The 27777-nt window shown below is 39.3% G+C and overlaps 1 protein-coding gene across 3 annotated transcripts in view; it reads left to right on the top strand.

Annotated features, from left to right (window-relative positions):
* The window catches only part of LOC131546890 (inactive dipeptidyl peptidase 10-like), a 70695-nt gene that overhangs the window by 13736 nt on the left and 29182 nt on the right, over positions 1-27777 (top strand). The window contains exon 1 of one of the 3 annotated variants that reach the window (XM_058786981.1): positions 24056-24475. The exons of 1 other annotated variant lie outside the window; for it this stretch is intronic. In XM_058786981.1, the coding sequence (XP_058642964.1) occupies positions 24425-24475 (51 nt within the window). In that variant the 5' untranslated portion in view covers positions 24056-24424. Of the gene's footprint in view, positions 1-24055; positions 24548-27777 lie in introns of those variants that run through there. One more of the 3 variants, XM_058786978.1, reaches the window with a different exon arrangement.

Below are 27777 nucleotides of genomic sequence, written 5' to 3'. Positions count from 1 at the left end.
TTGATTCAAGAGGTTTTGGTAATATTTAGTCATGATGTGGTCACTGTTGTTTTCATAAAGGTTCATTTGCAGGTGTTTTTTTGAATATGAACATTTTGTGGTGCTTAATGCTGGTGTTATAACCCTGTTTCTGCTCCGGCGTCTGTCTTTTAATCCTCAAACACTGCTGTCAGTCTCATCTTAATTGCTCTGTTTGACATCTGACCTGCTGCAGACTCACAGCGGAGATTATTATATAATCATACAGGACAAGAGATACAGTTAATGACTGAAGGTAAAGGGAAAAAGTGAACTGTTCTTTCCCTGCCAGTGTTTTTTTTAAAAGGTTGCCAGCCACTATCAGCTTTTTTTGGTCACTTTCACCAAACTTTCATGGCTGGGGGTTGTATGGGTTTGGTCCCCATCAGCTAGGGGTGGGCGATATGGCAAAACTATCACAATTTTTTTTTTAGAAATATCACGATTCACAATATTATCACAATTCTTTGTCATGTTGGATTTTCTATTTTGCAAGCTGTTTGAGCAGTACAGCCAAACTAATTTCCCTATTATAAAGACAAAGCCTTTCAAGGTAACAAAATATTAAAAAGTATGGCGGATATTTAGGCCAAAGTGGGTGAAGATAAAAATCGTTGTCATTATTTTATCTTTGTTATTAAAAAATTTGAGCAAAGATACACATTACAAATACACATAATATACAAATAAAATAAACAGTGTTTTATTTTCAGGTAGTCTACAATAGGTGTATTTAGCAGGAGCATTCAAGAAATTGAATGAACAAATATAAAAATAAAACACTATATAGATTGATTCCAATTAAAGCAACTGTATTAACGTTTTTCAGTCAAGTGAGTGATTTTTCTCTTTGTGTTTGGTGTTTTATTAACATTAAAGGAATAATTCACCCCAAAATTAAAATAGGCTGTTTGATTTTTATACCTTCATTTACTCACTCAAAAGTTGTTTTAAATCTGTTGTGTTTTGACAGTATTAGCACAAAACATAACTTAGTTCAGTAATCAGGCGCTGTTTTTTGACGGGCTTTCTCGAGCCCCCCCCCCCATGTGCACGCCACTGCCTCTGTGTCTTCAGCAGCTCAGATGTCGGGAGAAAATGACAACTGCGATGTTCATTATTACATCCAACAACTAAACACCTCAATAACTTAATCAGAGGCATCTTGTCTTCCCCTGCACCGGAGTGAACACAATGGCAGACGGATGACAGCTCAGTTCACTCAGCTCACTGAGGGCGGGTCTAAGGTAAGATGGTCTTGTCAATCAACTCGTGGGAGGGGCCTGTACAGAACTACGTCATTCTGATAGGAATCTGAGAACAGCCTGTTTGAGAAAGTGGATTTTAAAATAGGGATTTTAAATAAACCACTGGGTGGATTTTTATCATTTTATGATGGATGTGTACACACTAGGGGTGTGCCCGAAGCCGAATACCTTATTCGGAAAGGCACGGATAATGGCTTAAAACGAATAACAGATAACTAATAATTCTGCCTGAATATTCGGCTGAGGCTGCAGTGTTTGCTCGATTCACAGGTGAGCCAGGGGATCAGCGCGATATTTTACACAAACCTCTAAATTCACGCAATGATGAGTGTGTGAAGTGAATGAATGTAAACTTTATGGAAGAAAAGAGCGCAAATCAAACACAGCTTGCTGTTGCCTCTCCGTGCATCTCTCATAAATCAGAGCTTGACAAGAGTAATATTACCTAAAATAATACATCATACACGTTCTAGTATTTGTGTGTATTTAAAAGGCAATAATTTAAACCTTATAGGCTACAATATGATAGGCTACACAAATTAATGGAATAAGCACAGTGCGATCACCAATCAAACAGCTGCGTTGCGTGTCTCTCAAAAACCAAACCAGCTCTGTGTCAAGAGTAGGCTAATAATGAACTTAGATACAGATACATTTTCTACTAGGCCTACATGTTTGCTTCTTTATCTTTTGCTGGTTTGTGTGGCACATGCACATTTGTTTAGTGAAGTTCAAAAAAATAAAATAAAAAAGACTTGTTTAAAGAGTCCTGCGTATAATGAAAATGTGCGCCTTGAATTAATTCAGTCGTGTTCAAATGATCACTAAATGTTTGCCGTGAAATCTCTCTACCTGTATGCTAAATTTATTTAGAACACCGAATAGGGCAAATAGTCTAAACAAATATTTTTCCATACTCTGTTCCCTTTTTTCCATAGCCTACTTTTCCAGACCTGCAAATTACTTAAGTAAAATACTTTTTAAACTGCGCAGGAACCGGTGAGCCAAAGCAAATCATGTTGTTTTACATAAACCTCTAAAATTACAACGCAAGTAAGAAGTGTGTGAAGTAAATTAGTTTAAAATAGGTCTACTATGAATGAAATAAGCGCAAATAAAATAGCAGTGTTGCAGTTGCCTTCCATGCATTTCCTGGAAATGACTTAAATCAATTTCCATATTTCTAAACTGTGTAGGAACCCTTACTGTTTTAATTAGAAGTACTGCTGTCAAAGTTAATAACACGTTAACGCAAATTCATTTTAGCGGCACTAATTTTATTAATGCGTGATTAACGCAGCGCGCATTTTCTGTTTGACCCATGGCCTAGTCCGTAGGTGGAGAAATGGAAGCGACTTTGCAGACCCTTTTAGCGACTTTTTCCCCCCTCTTCAAAAAAGGCACCTAGCGACAAATCTTTAGGGTTTGCCCAAACCTTAGTTCCTGAGACTCGTGGTACTGCCGCGCGAGCACGAGGTCTCTTTTTCCCAGCGCGCGCACACACCCCTCTCTCTCTCTCTCTCTCTCTCTCTCTCTCTGCGCATGCGTTGGCGTGTGTGAGGGCATAGTGAGTGTGAGCGTGTTTTTTTTTGGTGGTTTTCTTTTTTTTCTAGATTTGTTTGTTTGATTTAAGTTTTAACGCGTGCATGTGTGGGTGTGTGTGTGCGCACGTGCGCTTGTGTTGCCTGTTTTAGAGAGCATGGCAGCATCGGGTTAGACTGGGCTTGATTTCCTCACACGGTGTCACAGAGTTAAAATAGTATCCGTGGCGAGTGTGGAGGCCTGCTGTCTGGGTGTTGGAGAGGTTGTTGGTCATCAAAACATTCTCTCTGCATCCAGAATGAATAACGCGACCGTGATTTTTAAAAATTCGGTGGAAAGTGCGAATGAAGTGGTTGCGCGGGGTATAATCATTGATGAAACGCTTACTGCGCTTCTGCCTCTTTTACTACCGTCGAAAAAAATCACAATATGGAATATCCCTCCTTTTCTCAGTGATGATATACTGAAACAAGCACTTTCACTTTATGGAAAGTTTATTTTGCTAATCAAAAAGATCACGATAGGGTGCGAGTCTCCTTTATTGAAACATATTTTTTCATTTAGGAGATTCGCTTTCATGATAATCAAAGATGATGCTGAACTTGATTTGGCATTCAATTTTCGTGTGGATGACTTTGAATGTGTAGTTTTTGTAACTACTGACAGAATGAAATGTTTTGGATGCGGTAAATCGGGACACTTAATCCGTTCATGCCCTGATAAGTCTAGTGCAACTGGAAGTAGTAAGGATAGTGCTGCAGCTGAGAAAACAATACTATAAAACCGGTTGAGGTCGTTTTGGCCGAAGCAGTGCTGACCGCGGATAAACCTGCTGGGCAAGGAACATCTGTTGTGGGGCCTGTGGAAGCTGGATCGACCTCAACGGAGTCAATGAATGAAGGTAGGGATATTTCAGAAACTCTTTTAGCTGAAGAAACTACTTTGTTGAGCAGTGATGTAAAAAATGTGAGGAAAGATGTGTCTGAGATAGAAACAGAGAATAAGATGTTCAAAGTACCAACAAAAAGGAAAAACGTGGAAAACATTAGTAGTGTAAAGTGTTCTAAAAAAAGATAAGTGTTTGAAGATCAGAAAGAGTCGGACAGTGAAAGTGAAATGTCTGATTCGAGTACAGTGATGTCACAGACTGAAGGAGAAGCTTCTGACGTAAGCAGAAGCTATGAGGTTGATGACATAAAACATTTTCTTAATACCACAAAAAACAAAAGAGGTGTGATTGTGAAGGAGTATTTCCCTGATCTGAAGCAGTTTCATGATAAAGCCAAAAGCCTAATGGCTGAAGGGTGCCTTTTAAATAAGGAAGTTTACCGCTTGAAAAAGATTGTGAGGAAAGTTGGCATAGATTTAAATGAAAATGAGGACTAAGAGTACTAATTTGGGGATGCTTGTGTTTTTTTGGGTGTTTATTTATTTTCATATGGCTGAGGTGCGTATTGCCTTCTTGAATGTTAATGGTGCTAGAGACTATAGAAAAAGAGCTGAATTGTATAAATTATCAAAAAAAAAAATAGATGTCACTTTAATTCAAGAAACGCATAGTGATGTGAATAATGTAAATGACTGGATAAAGGAATGGGAAGGTTTATATTTTTTTAGCCACATTAAGTGGAGGTGTAGCAATATTATTTGCAAAAACTTTTAATTCAATCTCATACCAAGTTGAAGAGTTTGTAAAGGGTAGACTTTTAAAAGTGAAAGTACAAGTGGAGAATTACAATTTTGTTTTTATTTGTGTGCATGTCTCCAACTCAACAATTGAAAGAATGTGTTTTTTAGATGCTGTATGTTCTGTTTTACAAAATGTTTCCAATGATGATTATTTATTTTTGGGAGGTGATTTTAATTGTACAGTGAGTAATTGTGACAGAAACCATATTGAACCCCATATGACTTCAAGAAAACGTCATATTCAAATAATTAATAAGCATGAGTTAAGTGATGTGTGGAGGTTTTTCATGAGGATAAATTATCTCTGGCAAGATTGGATAGATTTTATGAGTTTAAGCTACATGCTGGTATTTTTACAACAAAATTGTTGTATTTTTCCTGTTGGTTTCTCAGATCATTGCATGGTGCAGTGTTCTTTTATTTTGAATTCTGTCAAGCCTAAAAGTGCTTACTGGCACTTTAATTTAACTTGCTGGAAAATAAAGAGTTTATACACACTTTTAAATTGTTTTGGGATGATTAAAGAAACAAAAAGATAATTTTTCAATCTTTACAAAAATGGTGGGATTTTGGTAAGGTACAGATTAAACAGTATTGTCAGCAGTATGCTCACAACAGTACCAAAGCTTTAAATCAGTCAATGAAAACTTAGAGACTGATATAATTAAGATACAAGAATTGGCAGAATTAACAAAAAAAAATAGATGTCACTTTAATTCAAGAAACGCATAGTGATGTGAATAATGTAAATGACTGGATAAAGGAATGGGAAGGTTTATATTTTTTAGCCACATTAAGTGGAGGTGTAGCAATATTATTTGCAAAAACTTTTAATTCAATCTCATACCAAGTTGAAGAGTTTGTAAAGGGTAGACTTTTAAAAGTGAAAGTACAAGTGGAGAATTACAATTTTGTTTTTATTTGTGTGCATGTCTCCAACTCAACAATTGAAAGAATGTGTTTTTTAGATGCTGTATGTTCTGTTTTACAAAATGTTTCCAATGATGATTATTTATTTTTGGGAGGTGATATTAATTGTACAGTGAGTAATTGTGACAGAAACCATATTGAACCCCATATGACTTCAAGAAAACGTCATATTCAAATAATTAATAAGCATGAGTTAAGTGATGTGTGGAGATTTTTTCATGAGGATAAATTATCTCTGGCAAGATTGGATAGATTTTATGAGTTTAAGCTACATGCTGGTATTTTTACAACAAAAATTGTTGTATTTTTCCTGTTGGTTTCTCAGATCATTGCATGGTGCAGTGTTCTTTTATTTTGAATTCTGTCAAGCCTAAAAGTGCTTACTGGCACTTTAATTTAACTTTGCTGGAAAATAAAGAGTTTATACACACTTTTAAATTGTTTTGGGATGATTAAAGAAACAAAAAGATAATTTTTTTCAATCTTTACAAAAATGGTGGGATTTTGGTAAGGTACAGGTTAAACAGTATTGTCAGCAGTATGCTCACAACAGTACCAAAGCTTTAAATCAGTCAATGAAAAACTTAGAGACTGATATAATTAAGATACAAGAATTGTCAGAATTAACAAAACAACAAAGTCATTTGAAAATTCTTTCTAAAAGAAAGAATCAATTAGCAGAGTTATTAGGGGTTAAAACACGGGGCTTTGGTCCGGTCAAGATTTGTTAGTCTTGATCAAATGGATGCACCTTCAAAGTTTATTTTTAGTCTTGAAAGAAAAAATGGCCAAAAAATAATCATTCATGCTTTGCAATCTGAGGAAGGAATTCTGTTGTCCAATCCTGTAGCGATTAGAAGGAGGGCAATTGGCTTTTATGAGAAACTGTATAGAAGTGAATTAAGATCAGATGATATCAATGAGAGTGTCTTCTTCAAGGATTTATCAAAGGTCTCTGATGATGCTAATGCAGGGATTTCAGGGGTGCTTAGCCTGGGAGAACTGCATAAGGCTGTTCAGAGCATGGAATCCGGAAAGGTGCCTGGAATTGATGGCATCCCAGTAGACTTTTATAAGTGTTTCTGGGAAGTAATAGGAGAGGATCTTCTGGAAGTACTCAATGGTAGTTTGGAAACTACCAAGAAAGAAGACCTCACAGATATCAAAAACTGGAGACCAGTTTCACTTCTGTGTAGTGATTATAAAATTCTTTCAAAGAGTTTAGCAAACAGATTGTCAAAAATTATGAATGAGGTGATTCATCTGGACCAAACCTACTGTGTCCCCAAAAGATCAATTTTTGATAATATTTCCCTTATTAGGGATATTTATGATGTCTCTAAGTTGCTAAATAGTGACATTGGAATGATTTCACTGCACCAAGAAAAAGCGTTCGACAGAGTTGAGCACTCATATTTATGGGAAACATTAAAAGCTTTTGGTTTTAGTAAGAGTTTCATCAATAAAATTAAAGTTTTATATAGGGATGTTGAGAGCATACTTAAAATCAGTGGTGGCTTATGCACTCCTTTTACTGTTTTTAGAGGTGTGAGGCAGGGATGCCCACTCTCAGGAATGCTATATTCGTTAGCAATAGAACCTTTGTTAGAACAATTAAGAAAGAATGTACAAGGTTTTATTTTGCCTAATGTTTGAAGAAGTATAAGCCTTTCTGCATATGCTGATGATGTTGTAGTGTTTGTTAGTCAACAGAGTGATATACAGGTTTTAATGAGTGTACTTGATGATTTTAATAAATCAATGTCTTCTGCAAAAATTAATTGGGCAAAAAGTGAAGCTTTACTAATAGGAGTTCTTTTTTCCCTTCCTCCTGGTTTAGTATGGAAAAGAGGAGGTTTTAAATATTTGGGGGTTTTTCTAGGAGATGAAGCAACTGTACAAAAACATTGGGAAGGACTCCTTGAAAAAGTCAAAGGTCGACTTGAAAAATGGAAGTGGTTAATCCCAAATATGCCATATAGAGGTCGAACCTTAGTTATTAATAATTTAGTAGCATTGTCTTTATGGCATAAGTTGGCCTGCATAGATCCTCCTCTACGTTTGTTAGCAGAGATTCAAGTAATTTCAGTTGATTTTTTCTGGGATAAGTTACATTGGGTTCCTCAGAGTGTATTGTTTTTACCTAAAGAAGGAGGACAAGGATTAATACATCTTCAATGCAGAACAGCAGATTTTCGATTACAGTTTTTGCAAAGAATTCTTAATGGTTCAGTAACTTCCAGTTGGAAAGTAGTTGCATGTAAAATTTTACAAAAACTTGGAAATTTGAAAATGGAGAGAATTTTTTTATTTTTTTATGGACTTTTCAAAGCTGAATATCAATGGAATGCCTTTTTTTTTTTATCGAAATGTTTTTAAAGTGTGGAATATGTTCAAAGTGCAAAGAGAAGAACATTTTAACACTCTTTATTGGCTCCATGAAGAGCCGCTAATATATGGAGCACACTTTGATTTAACAAATGACTGTAATATTCCTGGACTTACAGAAAAACTTGTGGCTTCCAAAATATGTACAATGGGAAGTCTAGTTCATTTATCTGGACCAGACTTTGAGAATACGGAAAGAGTTGTTTTAATTTGAAAATTAAGTCAAGAAGATTTGTTTTTCAGTTATTAGAAAAATTGAAAAAAAGACTCACTTTTGATGAATTTAAACTTTTATCTGATTATTGTGAAAGTAAAAATATCCCTAATGAAAAAGATGATTTATCTGATTTTTTTCTTTTACCTGTTTTGGATGATGTTTCAGGAATGTTTTTAAGTTCTGGAATATTTTTTTTTCAAGTGCCGGTAAATCTCTTTATAGAGCTTGTGTGTTGGTTTTTAACAAAAAGGTGCTTGACAAGAGGGTTGATACACTATGGCGTAATGTTTTCAAATTGTCTGATGATGATAAACCAGAATGGAGATCATTGTATAAGCCGCCTTTAAGTAAAAGAGTTGGGGACATACAATGGAGACTTTTACATGGTGCAATAGCAGTTAATGCTTTTATTTCAGTTTTAAATCCTAATGTCACTACAGAATACCCTTTTTGTTTAGAGCGAGAAACTGTTTTTCATGCTTATATGGATTGTTTTAGCCTGAAAATGTTGTTTAGTCTAGTACAAAATGTATTTTATAGTTTTAATGAATCTTTTTCTATAGATCTATTTATTGTTGGCTTTAAATATGTTAGGAAAAAGAGGTTTATTTGTCAATGTTTGAATTTTGTTATAGGTCAAGCAAAGCTGGCAATTTATATGAGTAGGAAAAATAAGATAGAAATGGGTTCAGATCAAGATATTAATGCAGTGTTTTTAGCTACAGTTAAATCCAGAATACTCATTGGTTTTCATTTTTATAGTTCTATGGATGATCTTATTACATTTGAAATTAAATGGTGTAAAAATTAGGCTCTGTTGTTGATGGGGACTTATTTTTTTCTCCTCTACTAATATAGACAACTGTTAAAAGGTACATGAAAAATTGTTGTATTTTTTGTTGAATTTTTATTTTTTTATTTATTTAAAAAAAAAATTGTGGTATTTAAAGGTTAATATTTAATTGTTTGGAAAATTGTTTTTATGTAAAGAATTGTAATAAAGTATTTTTTCAAAATTCAAAAAATGTTTCTCTCTCTCTCTCAATTCAATTCAATTCAATATGTGCTTTATTGGCATGACAATTGTTACAATGTATTGCCAAAGCGTAGTGTTTACATTGAATCTAGAACAGATATACAGTGGGGCAAAAAAGTATTTAGTCAGCCACCAATTGTGCAAGTTCTCCCACTTAAAAAGATGAGAGAGGCCTGTAATTTTCATCATATGTATACCTCAACTATGAGAGACAAAATGAGAAAAAAAAAAAAAAAATCCAGAAAATCACATTGTAGGATTTTTAAAGAATTTATTTGCAAATTATGGTGGAAAATAAGTATTTGGTCAATAACAAAATTTCATCTCAATACTTTGTTATATACCCTTTGTTGGCAATGACAGAGGTCAAACGTTTTCTGTAAGTCTTCACACACTGTTGCTGGTATTTTGGCCCATTCCTCCATGCAGATCTCCTCTAGAGCAGCAATGTTTTGGGGCTGTCGCTGGGCTCCCTCCAAAGATTTTCGATGGGGTTGAGATCTGGACACTGGCTAGGCCGCTCCAGGACCTTGAAAAGCTTCTTACGAAGCCACTCCTTCGTTGCCCGGGAGGTGTGTTTGGGATCATTGTCATGCTGAAAGACCCAGCCACGTTTCATCTTCAATGCCCTTGCTGATGGAAGGAGGTTTTCACTCAAAATCTCATGATACATGGCCCCATTCATTCTTTCATTTATACGGATCAGTTGTCCTGGTCCCTTTGCAGAAAAACAGCCCCAAAGCATGATGTTTCCACCCCCATGCTTCACAGTAGGTATGGTGTTCTTTGGATGCAACTCAGCATTCTTTCTCCTCCAAGTTTTTACCAAAAAGTTATATTTCGGTTTCATCTGACCATATGACATTCTCCTAATCCTCTTCTGGATCATCCAGATGCTCTCTAGCAAACTTCAGACGGGCCGGACATGTACTGGCTTAAGCAGGGGGACACGTCTGGCACTGCAGGATTTGAGTTACTGATGGTAGCCTTTGTTACTTTGGTCCCAGCTCTCTGCAGGTCATTCACTAGGTCCCCCGTGTGGTTCTGGGATTTTTGCTCACAGTTCTTGTGATCATTTTGACCCCACGGGGTGAGATCTTGCGTGGAGCCCCAGATCGAGGGAGATTATCAGTGGTCTTGTATGTCTTCCATTTTCTAATAATTGCTCCCACAGTTGATTTCTTCACAACATTTTCTTCAACATTTTAGAATTCCATGAACAATTTAAAATTCAATGTTGTGCGTTTGTGTGTGTGTTTGTTTGTGGGCGCATCACTGATTTGTTTACTCCTCCCTCTTTTTGTGACAGGTATCAATGTACAGTATTGTTCAAAATAATAGCAGTACAATGTGACTAACCAGAATAATCAAGGTTTTTAGTATATTTTTTATTGCTACGTGGCAAACAAGTTACCAGTAGGTGCAGTAGATTCTCAGAAAACAAACAAGACCCAGCATTCATGATATGGACTCTCTTAAGGCTGTGCAATTGTGCAATTAGTTGAAAGGGGTGTGTTCAAAAAAATAGCAGTGTGGCATTCAATCACTGAGGTCATCAATTTTGTGAAGAAACAGGTGTGAATCAGGTGGCCCCTATTTAAGGATGAAGCCAGCACTTGCTAAACATGCATTTGAAAGCCTGAGGAAAATGGGTCGTTCAAGACATTGTTCAGAAGAACAGCGTACTTTGATTAAAAAGTTGATTGGAGAGGGGAAAACCTATAAAGAGGTGCAAAAACTTATAGGCTTTTCAGCTAAAATGATCTCCAGTGCCTTAAAATGGAGAGCAAAACCAGAGAAACGTGGAAGAAAACGGAAGACAACCATCAAAATGGATCGAAGAATAACCAGAATGGCAAAGGCTCAGCCAATGATCACCTCCAGGATGATCAAAGACAGTCTGGAGTTACCTGTAAGTACTGTGACAGTTAGAAGACGTCTGTGTGAAGCTAATCTATTTTCAAGAATCCCCATAAAGTCCCTCTGTTAAAAAAGGCATGTGCAGAAGAGGTTACAATTTGCCAAAGAACACATCAACTGGCCTAAAGAGAAATGGAGGAACATTTTGTGGACTGATGAGAGTAAAATTGTTCTTTTGGGTCCAAGGGCCACAGGCAGTTTGTGAGACGACCCCAAACTCTGAATTCAAGCCACAGTACACAGTGAAGACAGTGAAGCATGGTGGTGCAAGCATCATGATACGGGCATGTTTCTCCTACTATGGTGTTGGGCCTATTTATCGCATACCAGGGATCATGGATCAGTTTGCATATGTTAAAATACTTGAAGAGGTCATGTTGCCCTATGCTGAAGAGGACATGCCCTTGAAATGGTTGTTTCAACAAGACAATGACCCCAAACACACTAGTAAACGAGCAAAGTCTTGGTTCCAAACCAACAAAATTAATGTTATGGAGTGGCCAGCCCAATCTCGGACCTTAATCCAATCGAGAACTTGTGGGGTGATATCAAAATGCTGTTTCTGAAGCAAAACCAAGAAATGTGAATGAATTGTGGAATGTTGTTAAAGAATCATGGAGTGGAATAACAGCTGAGAGGTGCCACAAGTTGGTTGACTCCATGCCACACAGATGTGAAGCAGTTTTAAAAAACTGTGGTCATACAACTAAATATTAGTTTAGTGATTCACAGGATTGCTAAATCCTAGAAACAAAAACGTTTGTACAAAATAGTTTTGAGTTTGTACAGTCAAAGGCAGACACTGCTATTTTTTTGAACACACCCCTTTCAACTGATTGCCCAATTGCACAGCCTTAAGAGCGTGCATATCATGAATGCTGGGTCTTGTTTGTTTTCTGAGAATCTACTGCACCTACTGGTAACTTGTTTGCCACGTAGCAATAAAAAATATACTAAAAACCTTGATTATTCTGGTTAGTCACATTGTACTGCTATTATTTTGAACAATACTGTATCTTGCTGCTAGTAGGATACAATCTTGTTTTTCCCCTAATAAATATTGAAGTTGTGTTTTCTTGTTTAACATTTTGAAGTCAGGGTAAAATATTTCAAATTTGGGATAAAATGTCTTTCTAATGTCTTGATAGTTAGTGCAGCCGGTGAGGAAGTGCTGCTCTGTCTCCACTTCCCCATGATTACAGTGTGGGCAGATGCGGCTCTCTCTGGGCAGCCAGTGCTGGTGATATCTGTCCGTCTCTATAGTGAGAGTATGGTTGCTCAGTCTGTACCTCGTCATTTGTCTTCTTAATTTACAGTCTTTCACTGTACTCAGATATTCTGCGGTGGTGTACTCTCTGTTTAGGGCCAAATAACATTCAAGTTTACTTTGTTTTTCTGTTGTTTCTTTCCAATAGGTTAGATAATTTTCTTTTTGTGTTTTAGTAATTTGTTTGGGCCGAATTTTGTGGAAGAATATTTCAGTGTCCTGATGCTGGATGTTGTTAGTCATGTTAGTCTGTTTTTGCAGCTTCAGGAGCATCTGAATCAGGGGACTTTTTTCAGGGTTCACTTCATGGTTTTTAAGGACTTTAAAATGATAAGAGTTGGGGTCGCTCAATTTTAGGTGTTTCCAAAATTTGATGGCTTGTTTCTCAGTATGCATTAGTAGAGGGTATTGGCCTAATTCTGCCCTGCATGCGTTGTTCGGTGTGTTCCTCTGTATGCTCTTACAGAACTCAGCATGCAGGGTTTTGATCATATTTTTGTCATATTTTTCAAATTCGTGATTTAGGAGAGGACCCCACACTTCACTGCCATATAATGCAATAGGTTCTATGACTGATTGGAATATTTTGAGCCAGATTCTAACTGGTATTTCAATTTGGATAGATTTTTTGATGGCGTAAAAGGCCCTTCTTGCTTTCTCTTTCAGTTCATTCACAGCCAAATTAAGCTTACCAGCTGCACTTATCTTCAGCCCGAGGTGTGTGTAGTTTGTGGCATATTCAATTTTGGTCGTACCAAGGGTGAAATTGTGTCTCTTTCCCTGACATCTGGGTCCTTTCTGAAATGTTAGTACTTTAGTTTTGTTAGGATTAATAGTCAGGGCCCAGGTCTGACAGAACTTGTGCAGGATGTCTAGGTTCTGCTGTAGACCCTCTTCTGTTGGAGACAGCAGAACCAGATCATCTGCAAACAGAAAGAACTTTATGTTGGAGTCATGTAGCGTGAGGCCAGGTGCTGCTGATTGTTCCAGGACTTTTGCCAATTCATTAATGTAAATATTGAAGAGGTTTGGTGATAGTGGGCAGCCCTGCCTCACACCCCGCCCTTGAGTGAAGAATTCTGTTCATTTATTTCCAATTTTAATTGTGCATTGATTGTTTGAATACATTCTTTTTAAAATATTGTATGTTTTACCCCCAATACCTGATTCTAGAAGTTTTGACCGCAGACCTTCATGCCAAATTGAATCAAAGGCCTTTTGGAAATCTGCAAAGCAAGCAGATATTTTGGTTTTGTTTTGGTTAATATATTTGTCGATCAGGGTGTGTAGGGTGAAGATGTGATCTGTTGTTCTATAATTTGGTAAGAATCCAATTTGACTTTTGCTGAGGACATTGTGCTCTGTAAGGAAGTGTACAAGTCTTGTGTTGATGATTTTGCAGAACAGTATCCCCACATTACTGCTTATACAGATGCCTCTGTAATTGTTTGGGTCTGATTTGTCTCCACTCTTGAATATGGGCGTTATAAGTCCTTTGTTCCATATATCAGGGAAATGACCAACACTTAGAACCAAGTTGAACAGTTTCATTATGGCCAGTCGGAATTTATGATTTGTATTTTTAAGCATTTAATTTAGGATGTTGTCTGGTCCACTTGCCTTTTTTGTTGGCAGGGCCTGTATTTTCTCCATCAGCTCTTTTTCTGTGATCAGGTAATCTAGTGGATTTTGGTATTCGCCAATTATGTATTCTATATGCTTTAATTTTTCATGTATCTGTGCTTGTTCTGTACTCATGTTTATTTTGCCATAAAGTTGTTCAAAGTGATTTTTCCAGGTGTTTTCCAGGTCTGGATTGTGGCACCCCATCGTTCACTTCTCTGAAGATCCAGCAGCACTGTCAGGGCCTTCCTGCTCAGTCAAAAACCATTAAAAACCTGTCCACCACTGGCACATTCAACTTTATCCTGCAGTACAGGGGTTTGGTCTGATTTAGCGAAAGAAGGAAAAGAGAAATTGTTTAGAGTCAAGTCGAGTCAAGTCACCTTTATTTATATAGCGCTTTTAACAATACAGTTTGTGTCAAAGCAACTTTCCAATATAAAAATAGGAAAATAATGTATAATGATAAGATTAAACACTCAATTTTCAGTTAAAGGCATTTCATTATTGAATTCAATGATGTCATCGTCCAGCTCAGTTCAGTTTAAATAGTATCTGTGCAATCAAGTCGACAATATCACTGGAAATGAAGTGTCCCCAACTAAGCAAGCCAGAGGCAACAGTGGCAAGGAACCAAAACTCCATCAGTGACAAAATGGAGAAAAAAAACCTTGAGAGAAACCAGGCTCAGTCAGTGGACCAGTTCTCCTCTAACCAGACAAAACAGCAGTTCAATTCCAACTGCAGCAAAGTCAGATTGTGTAAAGGACTCATTTGGTTCCCGTGGTCTTGTCCTGATGGCTGTCTAGGTGACGAGGTCCTCACTGGGGATCTGTCTCTGGGTCTCATTTAGTTGTCCTGGTCTCCGCTGACGTTCAGGGCTGTAGAGGTCATCTCTAGGTGCTGATCCACCATCTGATCTGGATATGGACTGGATCCAGATGACTGCAGTGACCATCTGATCTGGATACAGACTGGATCGGGTGGCTACGGTGATCTCGGAATAAGAAAGAAACAGACTAATATTAGTGTTGATGCCATTCTTCTTACAATGTAACAAGTACATCGGGTGTTATGGGAAGTGTTCCTGGTAAACTACTTGTAGTAATACCACATTGGGGAAAAACTAATCATATTTAAAACCTTAGTTGAAGGGATAGTTCACCCAAAAATGAAAATTCCAAATCTGGAACAACTTGAGGGTGAGTAAATGATTACAGAATTTTCATTTTTGGTTATCTATCCTCTAATTAAAAGTATTATCTTACATACTCTATATACTTAAGGTATTGAGAGTAAAAGTAAAGGTATTTACAGTATTGTTCTGAAAAAGAATTTGTCGGGATGGTTTTGCATTAATATTACTGCTGCACTACTGTGTATGTTGCATTTTACTTCTGAATATGTTCAAGATTGTTAAATTTAAAGTTGCCTACTGTTGGGTAGTTTAATCTACAACAATGCATCATGTTGTAAAAGACCATATTTTTGTGGTCCTGTGAGAAAAAAAAAAAGACGAAGAAAATTTAGTATTTCACATTTGTACGAGAATACTTAATGAATGTACTTCCTTACAGTCCACCACTGATTATTTTGAAAATGAAAGTAACATCTATTGTCAGAATATTAACAAATTGTTGCTAACTATATCAGAGGCTGCATCTGAATGACTTGGACCGGCCAAAGAGCACTGTTCAGCTATGACAGTTGCCACTGAACTTTGAGCTGAACAATGCCCTATTTTTATTGTATTTTTTTTTGCAGTTTTATTTTTATGCTTGCCTAAAAAGTCCAGTTTGCAAACCCATCTACATATGATCACCATGGTCAAGACAATAAACTATATAAAATCGCACCTTTGTAAGATATCAGTCAGCATTTGAACTGCTGTGTGTGTGTGTTAGGATTAGGTTGTGTGTTTTGTAGTTTTTCATATGTGTCATTACATTGTTCAAGTAAGCTCCAAGCCAATACCTGCATTTAAAGTTGTAATCCGGCAATTAAGGACTCAGCAAACCAGTGTAACTTACCTGGCCTTGGTCTTGGCTAATCACTGTCTCCTCCATTATGACATAAAAACAAAAATGATCAACTCTGACTCCACCTATCCTGTCAGGACGGCAGCTCTCCTCTCGTTGCTATGCGACAGGAGCGGCAATCGGGAACACCTGGTGGCGCAATTAGGAAATCCTGCGAAGGCGAAGCGTCTCATGAGTGGGGGCTGGTAACAGAGTGTGCACTGAAACGGAGTCAGCCCGGTGGAAGATTGTTTCAACGAGTTCTGCGCATACTCGGCCCAGGGGAGGAAGCGAAATGAACTGGGGACCACGGCCGGACACAATATCTTCATGGAGACCGTAATTACGGAATATATGGTTGAAGAGACATTGAGCGGTCTCAAGGGCCGTGGGCAGGCCCTTCAGGGGGATCAACTTGCACGCCTTGGAGAAGCTGTCCACTACAACGAGTACACACGTGTGACCTTCAGAGTTGGGGAGATCAGTGACAAAGTCAACCCTAATGTGTGACCAGGGTCTCTGGGGAATGGGTAGTGGGACCAGCTTGCCTGATGGTAGGTGGCGTGGCGTCTTGGACATGGCACAGACTGAGCAGCTTCGGACATACCTGATGACATCCCAGGCCATACTGAGCCACCAGTACTGAGCTTGAAGGAGCGAGAGAGTTTGCTGGCTGCCTGGGTGTCCAGAGCCCAATACTTCGTGAACTAAGCCCAGAATGGATGCTGCGATGTGGCGATGCAAGTTTTCTCTTCTAGGCCTCCCTGCGGAGCTGGCTCAGTGTGAGTGGCGTCATGGCTGCGTTTGGTGAGATCCCACTGGATCGGACTGACGATGAGTGCTGGAGGGAGAATGGGTTCCGGTTCGGTGGGCTGGACAGGTGCATGTAAACCAGATAGGGCATCTGCCTTAAGATTATGGTTTCCGGGAAGGTAGGTGATGGTGAAATTGAACCGTGTGAAGAATAGAGCCCAGCGGGCTTGAGGGAGGTTGAGGCGTTTGGCATCTCTCAGATACTGTAGATTCTGATCGTCGGTGATCACTGTAAACGGGGATGATGCCCCCTCCAGCCAGTGATACCACTCTTCTAGGGGTAACTTTATGGCCAGCAACTCCCAGTTTCCAATGTCGTAATTTTACTCTGCATGGGTCAGTTTGTGGGAGAAGGAAGTTTCGACCACAAAAGGAACTTGCGGATCTGGGTGGTGAAGGATGGGGGCCGTGCTGAAGGCTTCTTTGAGGCTGTTAAATGCTTTGTGGGCTTCGGGGCTCCAGGACAGAGACTTGGGTTGGCCACGCAGCATGGAAGTGAGTGGTGCCGTGAGCTGACTGAAACCGTGAATAAACCGTCTCTAGAAATTGGCAAATCCGAGGAATCGTTGGAGATCTTTCACAGACTGTGGAAGTGGCAACTGTTGGATCGCTGTCACCCTTCCCTGGTCCATCTGGATACCTTCGGGACTGATAAAATATCCGAGGAACTGCACCGTGGAGCGATGGAATTTGTATTTCTCCAACTTCAGATAGAGCTGGTGTTCTCCGAGTCGTTGGAGGACCTGCATCACGTGGTGGCGATGTTCGGCCAGGTTCCAGGAGTATATAAGGATGTCATCAATGTAGACAATAATGAAATGATGGAGGAACTCCCGGAACACCTCGTTCATAAAGCTCTGGAAGACAGACGGGGAGTTGGCAAGGCCATACGGCATAACCCAGTTTTCGTAGTGCCCGGCTGGTGTGATGAACGCTGTCTTTCACTGTCTTCCACTGACGAATTCCTGATTAAGAGCTTCTTGAATGTATTCCTCCATTGCCTTGTGCTCCGGGATGGACAGAGGGTATACTCTACCCTTGGGGAGCTTGGCCCCAGGCAGCAGGTCGATGGCGCAGTCCCATGGCCCATGTGGTGGAAGACGGGTGGCAGCCTGCTCTATAAATACATCCTGGAATGCCTGGTAATCAGATGGGATGCGACGTTCAGGGCTTTCCACAAGGGTGGAGCATACTTGGAACTGGGGTGTCTTCGGGACCTGCTCGGATACCGTGGAGAGACAGTTGTGAAAGCAAGCCTCGCTCCAGTGAGTAATCTCGCAGGGATCCCATCTGACCACCGTGGCTGACGTTTTCGGGGTAAACTGAGCTGATTCAGAAGTCTTTGGGATATGAAGTTCCCAGAGGAGCCCGAGTCGAGGAGTGCGGATACTGTAACGGAGGAATCTGGGGGACGGATGGAACAGGTCCTGATGTAATGGTCGGATGCTGCGCAGTACAGACATAGTCCAGCCGCGAAGCGGCGAGCACGCTTCATGCGTGATAACCGGGCGGAGTCTACCTGCATGGGTTCTGGTACTGGGGAACTATAGGAGGGTGTGGTACGCTGGTGTGGGGCTTCCTCTGAATGGCAGGTGGCGAGGCGTTGAGAGATGTGCGAGGCCCGCTGCATAAAGCTTTCAAGTCCAACGTTATTGTCATAAATGGCCATCTGCGCGCGGATGCTGGGATTCAGCCCTTGACGATATGCTCACATCAGTGCAGCCCCATTCCATCCACTGGTCACCGCCAGTGTGTGAAATTGTAGTGTAATCACTCGTCGAAGAATCACCTAGGCGCAGTCGCAGGAGTTGATCTTGAACTGACAGCTTTCCAGTAGCAGAAATGAACACCTCCTTAAAGTGATTGGAAAAAGCTTCATAGGAGTTAATTATGGTGCGTTGAGCATTCCATATAGCACGAGCCCAGAGCAAGGCTCTGCCACTCAGTAGGGAAATGAGAAAGGCTACCTTCGAACATTCGTTGGTAAACTTCTGCGCCTGCATTTCAATGAACAGGGAGACTTGGAGGAGGAAGCCACCACACTCAGCTGCATCGCCTGCATAGGAAGCAGGAATGGCCATGGGACTGGCAGAGGCAGATGCGGGGAGTTGGTATGTATCCTGGTCCAGTCTTCTGTCACAACACAGGCAAGGGACACAGAGGTAAGTGAACAAACACAGTGATTTATTGACAGATGAGCGAGGATGAATCTGGTGCAGACGAGAGGCGAGTATGGGACTGAGTGTTAATGTCCGAATGGCTTAGCTTGCAGTGATGGATCTTTGCTTTGTCGTAGGAGGATCGAGGATGAGCCAGAGCGGTGAAGAACAGGAGTGGTGGAGCACAGGAACATCTAAGGTGAGTAAACACAGGTAAGTACAGGGAGAGAGTAGGGGTGGGAATCGCAGGGTACCTCACGATACGATATAATCACGATACATGGCTCATGATAACGATAATATCACGATATGGCGATTCTGCCATAATCTATATATTTCTAGAAAATCCTATAATGATACATCATGATATCTGTCTAACAAAATGCCTGTGAAAATGTTAAGTGCAAGTTTTCTTCCTTTATTCAAGTCCAAACTGTTAGAAAACGGCAAAAAAAAAGTTCTGTAAATCAATTTTAACATGTTGAGTAGGCTAAAATAATCATTTTATTCTTTGACTTATTAAAAGCTTACATTTTTCTTTTTCTCTGTATGTAAACAAACACATTTAACTGCTATCAAACAGGAAAAAAAAAAAACTAGCTAGATAGATCGATATAATATAAACCTGGTACATTTAAAAATTTACCTAGAGTGCTTTCTTAACCTCTCTACTCTTCTCATCATAAAAACAGAGCCCCACACGAATAAATAGCCGTTCACATTGTGTCTTTTGTACGCTCAGGTTCGTTATTTCAAATGTAGATGCGCGGCAAGCACAGACTGCACACTTCTGTGCCGCATTGTGGCTCTGACAAGGTTTTGTTTTGTCCTCCATGCCAAGCGCATTGTGCAGATTTATGTTTCTGCCGGTCGGTGCCCACTGTTCACACTGCATAACGCGCACTTGTAATATCTGAGAGAGAGGGAGAGCATTCAGTTTTGTTCACATAAACCTGGACACACCGGCGGTGCTCTCTCTCTCTCATAGTGAGGGAAATCCACCTGCGATCCGAGCGGAGAGGTTAGGCTACTTATGAAATGAATATGCACTCTGCAATAATAACGTGATCGGTGCCTATGGTCCACGCTGATAGCTGTTCCGGGGCAGTTTTTTAGTTTTCATCTCCATAAACATATATAGCAAGAAAGCTAATACAGTGGCTGGAAATCTGTTTATCCTTCGGTTCTTCATGCTTCCCCAAAATCCCCATCTTCATAGAGAACGTGGTTCATGGAACTTGCTCAGAGTCAGAGCACTTTTGGAAAGCTAGAAATGGCGCAGCTGCGATTTCCACACATTTTTAGATGCTATGAACAGGGAAATCTATTTAGAGCACCTTATTGTATTAATTAAAATATTGATATTTGGCGCCAGATATCGATTCTCGTATCACATGGAGAAGGATCACGATATATCGCCATATCGATTTATTGTCCCACCCCTAGTAGAGAGTCTGGTTAGGTTCAGGGTGTGAACGGTAGACCAAGGAGGGAGTGTTGAGAGCGTGCAGATAAAGAGGACCTTGATGAGCAGCAGCAGGTGCGGGTGATTAATAAACAGGTGATTGAGATCTGGTGAACGTGGGTGCTGATGACTGTTGTGACTGTGGTGAGATTAACTCCCTGACAGTGAGCTTAATGGGAACAGGGGTGTGCTTAAAGGGTACAAAAATGTACCGATTAAGCACAACCAAACTTTTTTAATTTAATGATGTATATCTTAATTGAGATGCTTTTGTCATTTAAAATAAAATTAATATATAAAAACTAGTGCTGTAAATCGAATAAACAATTTAATCGCGTTAATCAGTCATGGACTGTGATTAATCATGATTCATCGCAAATTTAAAATACTAGGATTTACCTGTAAATGTGTTGAAAAAGAAATGCTTGACAAACTACTTTAAGGAAACAGAACCTTTCACACTTCCGCCAGGTATGAGACATAATCCTTATTATTCTTTTATCATTATTATTTTGTTTTTATTCAGCCATTATCAGCCTTTAAACTGGCAATAAATCGTTTACCAAGCCACATTGCTTCAATCCCATTATACATTTACCCGACTATTATCAAAAGTGTTTCTAAATAAATACAACAAAACATTTCTTGCGACCTTACGTGAAGTATTATGACAAAATGCATTATGAAGAAGAATTGGACCTGTTCTGCAGCTGCATTAGAGCTAACATTAGCATCATGCTACATAAGACAATTTATGAGATTAATAATACACTTTTACTCAGAACTCACTTCAAACCACCATCGAGTGTTTGTAATAACTTCCTTTTGTGATCACGTGTGGAATTTGGTCGTTTACTGTTGTTAAAATATGCTATTTATAGCCTTTTATATCGCTGCACAAATTAGCATTTCAGATGTACACATTCAACTCCAGAAAATCACATACAAACCATATCTATCGTAATTGTGTGTTTATTATCTAATACAATCTATAGTGGCTGTTGTCGTGTTTATTTCTGCTGTGTAAAAGCCTTAACATGTATGCTCTGCTGAAACTCACGTTGTTACAACCGCCTCTCCGTTCTTAAGTTGCCAGGGATACGTTCCAAGTATAATACACATTAGTAAAAGGATCTATTTTAATTTTTATTTGTCTATATACACTTTGGGTGGCCGCGATACATTATAAAAGTAGCCCAAAAAACCGCAACCCACGTTGCCCTAATTTTTTCCCGCAACTGTATTTTCAAAAAGCCCACTTGTGCCGTTACCCTGGCAACACTGGTTCACTGTACCCTCATCACACAATAATAGATAACCTTCCGCGCTGCGATGATGGGAAGAAGTTGGAGCCAAACTTTATCAAACGATTAATTTGCGTTAAAAAAATATTAACGCGTTAAATTTTTAGTATTAATCGCATGCGTTAACGTTGACACCCCTGATAAAAACAGATAAATACATTTAGACCACTTAACTTACTGATTGCTATCGGGGTGTGAAGAGACTTTCAACCAGCATAACAAAACAATGTTTCCGAAGGCAATCACCTATTGCACCTTTGCAAGATGCACAGAAATGAAAAAAGGAAATACTACTAATAAAAAAGTATTGAGAAAGAGCCGTAGTACTTTTTTGAACTGTGGAAAGGTGATATATATAAAACTCATTATGTTTCTCATGTCTGTGTTTTTGTGCATTTTGTCATAAAGTGCATCTTTATGCACCTAACCCATTGTGGGCAGCCATACTTCATGTGTCTGTCCGTCTCTATAGTGAGGTTTTGTCAGTCCAGTCTGTACTCTTCATGCACACGCCGTCTCCGTCTCTGCTTCTAATGGTCATTTCTGTGGCGCATGCTGATTTTTGTACTGTGAGCTTTATCTCTGTTCATTCAGGGTTAACTGTTCCTGTGATTTTAACGCTGTCACTGAGTTATCCTTTGATGAGTGAGTTATTTTACATTTATTCATTTGACAGATGCTTTTATCCAAATCGACAACTGAGGTATACAACCAGTGATTTACCATAAGATGGCAATAAACACGAGAAGTGCAATTTATACAAGGTTTCAGTCATCGTTCAAAGTAGTGAAAGCTAGAACAGGAAGGTATAAGGATAGTTAAGAGAACATAAGACAAAAGAAGTGAAGGAATAGATTTAAAAAAAAAAAAATTTATGAGGAGGTAGTTTGATGCTCATGGAAAAGATGAGTTTTCAGTTGTTTCTTGAAGACTGTGAGAGATTTGGCTGTCTGGATGGAGTTAGGTAGGTCATTCCACCAACAGGGTACAGTGAAAGAGAACGTCCTGGAGAGAGATTTTGTGCTTCTCTGCAAAGGGGCCACAAGCTGCCGCTCGTTTACCGACCGCAGGCTTCTGGAGGGGATGTAGACGCTTAGAAGAGAGCGGAGGTAGGAGGGTGCGGAGCCTGTGGCTGTTCTGTAGGCGAGCACCAATGACTTGAACTTGATGCGAGTCGCGACTGGTAGCCCTTGCAGAGAGATGAGAAGCGGTGTGACATGGGCCCTCTTGAACTCATTGAAAACAAGACATGCTGCTAGATTTTGAATCATTTGCAGATTTATTGTGGCCAGTGACCAGTTGATGTGATTTAGATCAAGAAACCTTGAAGAACCTAGCTGTGAGGTAAGACTCAAACCAGTGGAGTGCAGATCTGGTGATGCCCAGCGATGAGAGACTATAGCACGCAAATGGCTTGAAATTGAAACTAAGTGTAGTACAGCAAATTAACAGGTAGCAAAAAGTATTTTTGTAATTTCTAATTACAGCCAACAGCAAACAACATGCACAATCAGCATACACTTTTTAAATAAAATGAGCAGTAAATGAATGAATCCTCCCAAATAGCAAATATTTACTCTAAACGACAGTAACTGAAAACTGGTATTAAGCAAAACAGTTATGCGCTCTTGCCGTCTCCAGTCAACTCGCTTTTAACAGTTCTGGAAAAAGTTTCTGGAAAGTCCAGGTTTTCTTCTCTCCACTGCAGTTTTCCTAATTCCTCCCAAATTTAAAATGTATTTAGAGAGAAATTGTTCACATGACATTTAAATTTTCTTCTTTCTTCTTCAAATCCTGATTTTATGCTGGGCATTTCTACAGGTTTGTCAATATTTTGTGCACAATTTATTACATTTAGTTCAGAGTGGGCAGTTCCACAAATGCCAACCATACAATGGAAACTTCAGATTTAAAATAGTTTGTTTAGGTCTGTATGTTAAATTTATGGATTAGTAAACTGCTTCATTTATCCAGCACACATTTCATGGCTTCAAACGAGGGACATTAATTAGCTTTTCATTTAGGTTCTGTACACCTGAATTCAGATTTAATATATGTTAACATAACCTGATTTTTTTTTTTTTTTTTGCATTTGGTTGTAATACACATAAACGACCAAACTGTCTGTACAGAAGGAGATGAAGTGCTTGGTAAATTCATGACAGCTGCAGTGTGAATGTGGCTTTGATATGAGAAGTATTTATATCAATAAACCATTTGCAAAAACTCAAGATGTCTGAGAATCAGAAACTCTCACCTCGTCAGCACTTTCTGAAATGAATGAGGGAGTCACGTCTGTAAGGTTTTATTGATCGTAGTCACAGATGCACTGATGATGAGCAGATAGTTTAGCTCCGGTGCTCGGAACAGTTCGCGTTAGTTCCGAGTGATGGGTGTGATTCAGGTGTCGGTGAGGAGGCAGGACTGATTAGATATCTGCGCTGTCCGGTGTCTATCAGTCGGTCAGTCGTTCTGTCGGTCGTTCCGTCGGTTGTGTCGGGATCGCGCGTCATCCTCCCGCCCCTCGATCGCAGCATCAGTCCGCGCGCTGCTCGCGCCCGCCGCTCTCCATCCATCCTTCGCAGCGGTTTATATTCGATCAGAATCAGAGCACCGTTCAGATCGATCAGAATCAGAGTCAGAGCACCGTTCAGATCGATCGCTCGCTCGCGCTGCGGTGGAATGATAAAGACGCTGCTCGGTCACGGACGCTAGCGGCGACACACCGGGGATTTTGGGATTTCTCAGCGGCATCTGAAGCGGAATCATGACGGCCACCAAAGAGCAGCAAAGCCAGAGACCGAATCCACAGGACGAGGTAACGAACGGCATCTTCTCGCGTTACGCGGTGCTTTTTCATCTCGTTAGTGACCTGTTTTTCCCGAATCCGGTGAGTATCGCGCGCGCACCAACCCAACGCCCGCGCCGTTCATTACATCATTATCTCTCGGTTCAACTGCAGAGGAAATATCTAACGGTTCTGCTGTCGTGTTTCTCCATCACCGGTCAATCGTTATTCGGTTTCTGCTCGTGATCGTGATTGAGAGCTGGCCTCGCGCGCGCCCGTGTCTGTGTACCTGTCCAGTCGCGGGAGCGCGCAGATGAAGGTGTGAATAATTAATGGCTCTCTATTTCTCTGACAGAAGAGCAAAAATCTGCTGCATTTCCATCAAATCTGCGTTAGACGCCGTCAGTGACGAAAAACCGACTGTGTCTAAACACAACACTCAGTTTTCCTGAGCGGACAGTTCTCTCATAATGTGTTTTAGATTGAAATCTCTGTGAATGTTTAAAGGGAAGTTTAATCTGAACTCCCTGCTGTATGAATCTATCACTATTGGTTTAATTAGCATTCTGTCATTTTTGTTAATTTCATATAAAAGACGTCCGACGACAGAATTAATGACAGATGGATTTTCACAGGTACAAATATTCCATGTAGTCTGACTGTTAAAATAATATCATAACATCTGAATGTTTAATGTTTATAAAATGAAATATTCTTTGAAAATAGAAAAAAAAAATCTTTGGAAAAAGAGAAAAGTTTTAGTGTTAATGTTTATATATATATATAGTTTTTTGTTTTATATAACTACCCAAACTGCCTAATATAAAGAGTAAAGTGTGAGAGCACACAGACAGAGACTCAATTCATTCAATCAGTCAATCTGTTCAGTCAGTCCCAGTTTGTTAATTTGTGATATTCTGATACGCTGGTTTTTATGGCGATCCTCAGTAACCCGGAGCAGCTGGATGTGTTTGAGTCCAGTCACGCGTTCGCTCGCTGCAGGTTGTTTGTGTTTGTGTTTGTGTTTGACAGCTGTGCTGCTTGTGTCAGAGTCGATCATCTTCAGACGATCGCCGGCGTCTCCTGCAGAGCTCTGAAAGAGAAACACTGTCTGATAGTCTGATGTACCTGCACTTCAACTGTTCTAAGATCATTCTGCCTGCTGGGATATTTAGTGCAGATCAAAACATGCAACTTTGTTCTTTTCATTGAAAATAATTTTTAGTCTCAATTTTCACAGCTGGCCTTCAGATGCACAACCATGATTGCTTTTATTATGGGTTTTAATGTAGAAAATGTGGCATTTATTTAATGATTGACTGGCAGAGGCAGCTGTAAAGACTCTCACATCAAACACAAATGTTCGGTGCAAACAAGAATAGAAATAATTCATTCCTTTGGTGATTTTCACACCAGGGATGTTCATTTACTCTATACTGAACCAAAGTGTTTTTTTTTTTGTCTATTCTTTGCTAAGCATGTGGCGATTAGTAAGATTTGAGCTTTTGATCTGCATGAAAATAGTTCTTCTGCCAGCACAAATCCTCACAAGTGCACACTTCAGCTTATCTTTAACCGGTCAGACTGGAAGGACATCGCAAAGCATTCTGAATGTTATTCTCTGCAGGTGTGTTAAAGAACGAGTCAGTCTGCAGGTTTGTCCTTCCAGCTCTTTAAAGTCTGATGCATTCTGATCTCAGTGTTTTTATTGTTTATTAGCTGGGTAAAATCACTCTGATTCCAACAATACCATTCCTTTATGTGGTTTATTATTAAAAACTTTTTATTATTATTATTATCAGTGATGTAAATGGGCTTTAAGGGATATAATGATTCCCAATCTGAAATCTGTAGTGATTTTAATGAATGTTTCTTATAGTGCTTTTGAGGAAATGGTGCTTTTGGAAAAATGAAGATCAATTTTACTGCTAAATGACAAGATATGTTGAGTAAAAAATGTATTCTTTCAAAAGGCATGTTTATACAGACATTTTGATACATTTTCACAGTATTAATGCACTACAGTAATTTGTTTTAACGAAATGACAGACAGACTGGAAACAGGGCTTCTATCTCTCGCTCGATTTACAGGGTATTGTATATAATTTGCGGGCGTCAGGGATCTGCTATCGATATCCGGGAGACGCTGGGACAGGAAGGATGTCTGATATGAAATAAACACAAAACACAAAATATGGAGATCTAATCCATTCATTAGATTCAGAAGACGTCTTTTTGAAGTTTGTATGCACAAAAACAGATGAAACATTGCTCAAATATCTTCTTCTGTGCTCCGCTAAAGCTAGAGATTCATACGGTTTTAGAACGACAGCAGGGAGAGTGAATGATGACAGAAATGTTGTTTTTGAGTCCTCATCAGGGACCTTCACGTTCTGCACCGCAGGGTCAGGATATGTGTTATTTTATTTGTTTTTTTAATGTTGAAGTGTTCATTTCTCGCAGATATGGCTGGTTCATTGCCCTTGAATAGTGTAACACAATGAATCTGCTGCTGTCCGTGATCTGTGAATCTGAGACTCTCTGTTTGTCTGATCAATGGAAGAAATTACACGCTTCAGCTTTTAGCAATTAACATCAGCATTTGTCTCAAAATATGTTTCAAATCTGTTCAAATGAATTAATGTTTTGTTTTAATGCTTAGAATTAACATGTAATGTCTGATCGTCAAGTCAAATTGAGAACATGATGAGATGAGGAACTGAATGCTTCTGCAAAACCTTATTGCATTAAAGAAAGCCAGAGATTTGGTAACAATAGTGTATTATTATTATTGTTGCTATGTTTGTAAATGTCAGATGATATTCAGTGCTGTTTGTTAAATGAAGATCTGTGTGTTTATGGGCAACGCTGATGCGGTTTGACCTCTGACTTCAGCTCAATGAATGTATTTAACATTACGATGCTTCACAAACACAGCATTAGCAGCGGATCTCATTCATTATAGATTCGTTTCTCTGCTCTCTTTTGAAAAGCACACAATAACATTATGATGTCAGACGCAGGAAACCAGAAAACTACATCTAAAAGCAGCACAGCGCTCGGAGAAATGTCACTGTAATTCAGTGTCTGGATATCATATAACGATGTATTTCATTGCTGCGTTAAAGCTCTAACTGTGCCATCATTACTGTAGAAATCTGAAGCACAGTCATGCTTATCATTATACACACACACACACACACACACACAGTCACATATGTAACCCTGGACCACAAAACAAGTCGCTGGGGTATATTTGTAGCAATAACCAAAAATACATTGTATGGGTCAAAATTATCCATTTTTATTTTATGCCAAAAATCATTAGGATA

The sequence above is a fragment of the Onychostoma macrolepis genome, chromosome 09, assembly GCF_012432095.1.
Source record: "Onychostoma macrolepis isolate SWU-2019 chromosome 09, ASM1243209v1, whole genome shotgun sequence".
Classification (NCBI taxonomy): Eukaryota; Metazoa; Chordata; class Actinopteri; order Cypriniformes; family Cyprinidae; genus Onychostoma; species Onychostoma macrolepis.
This window is presented reverse-complemented; position numbering and strand designations above follow the sequence as displayed.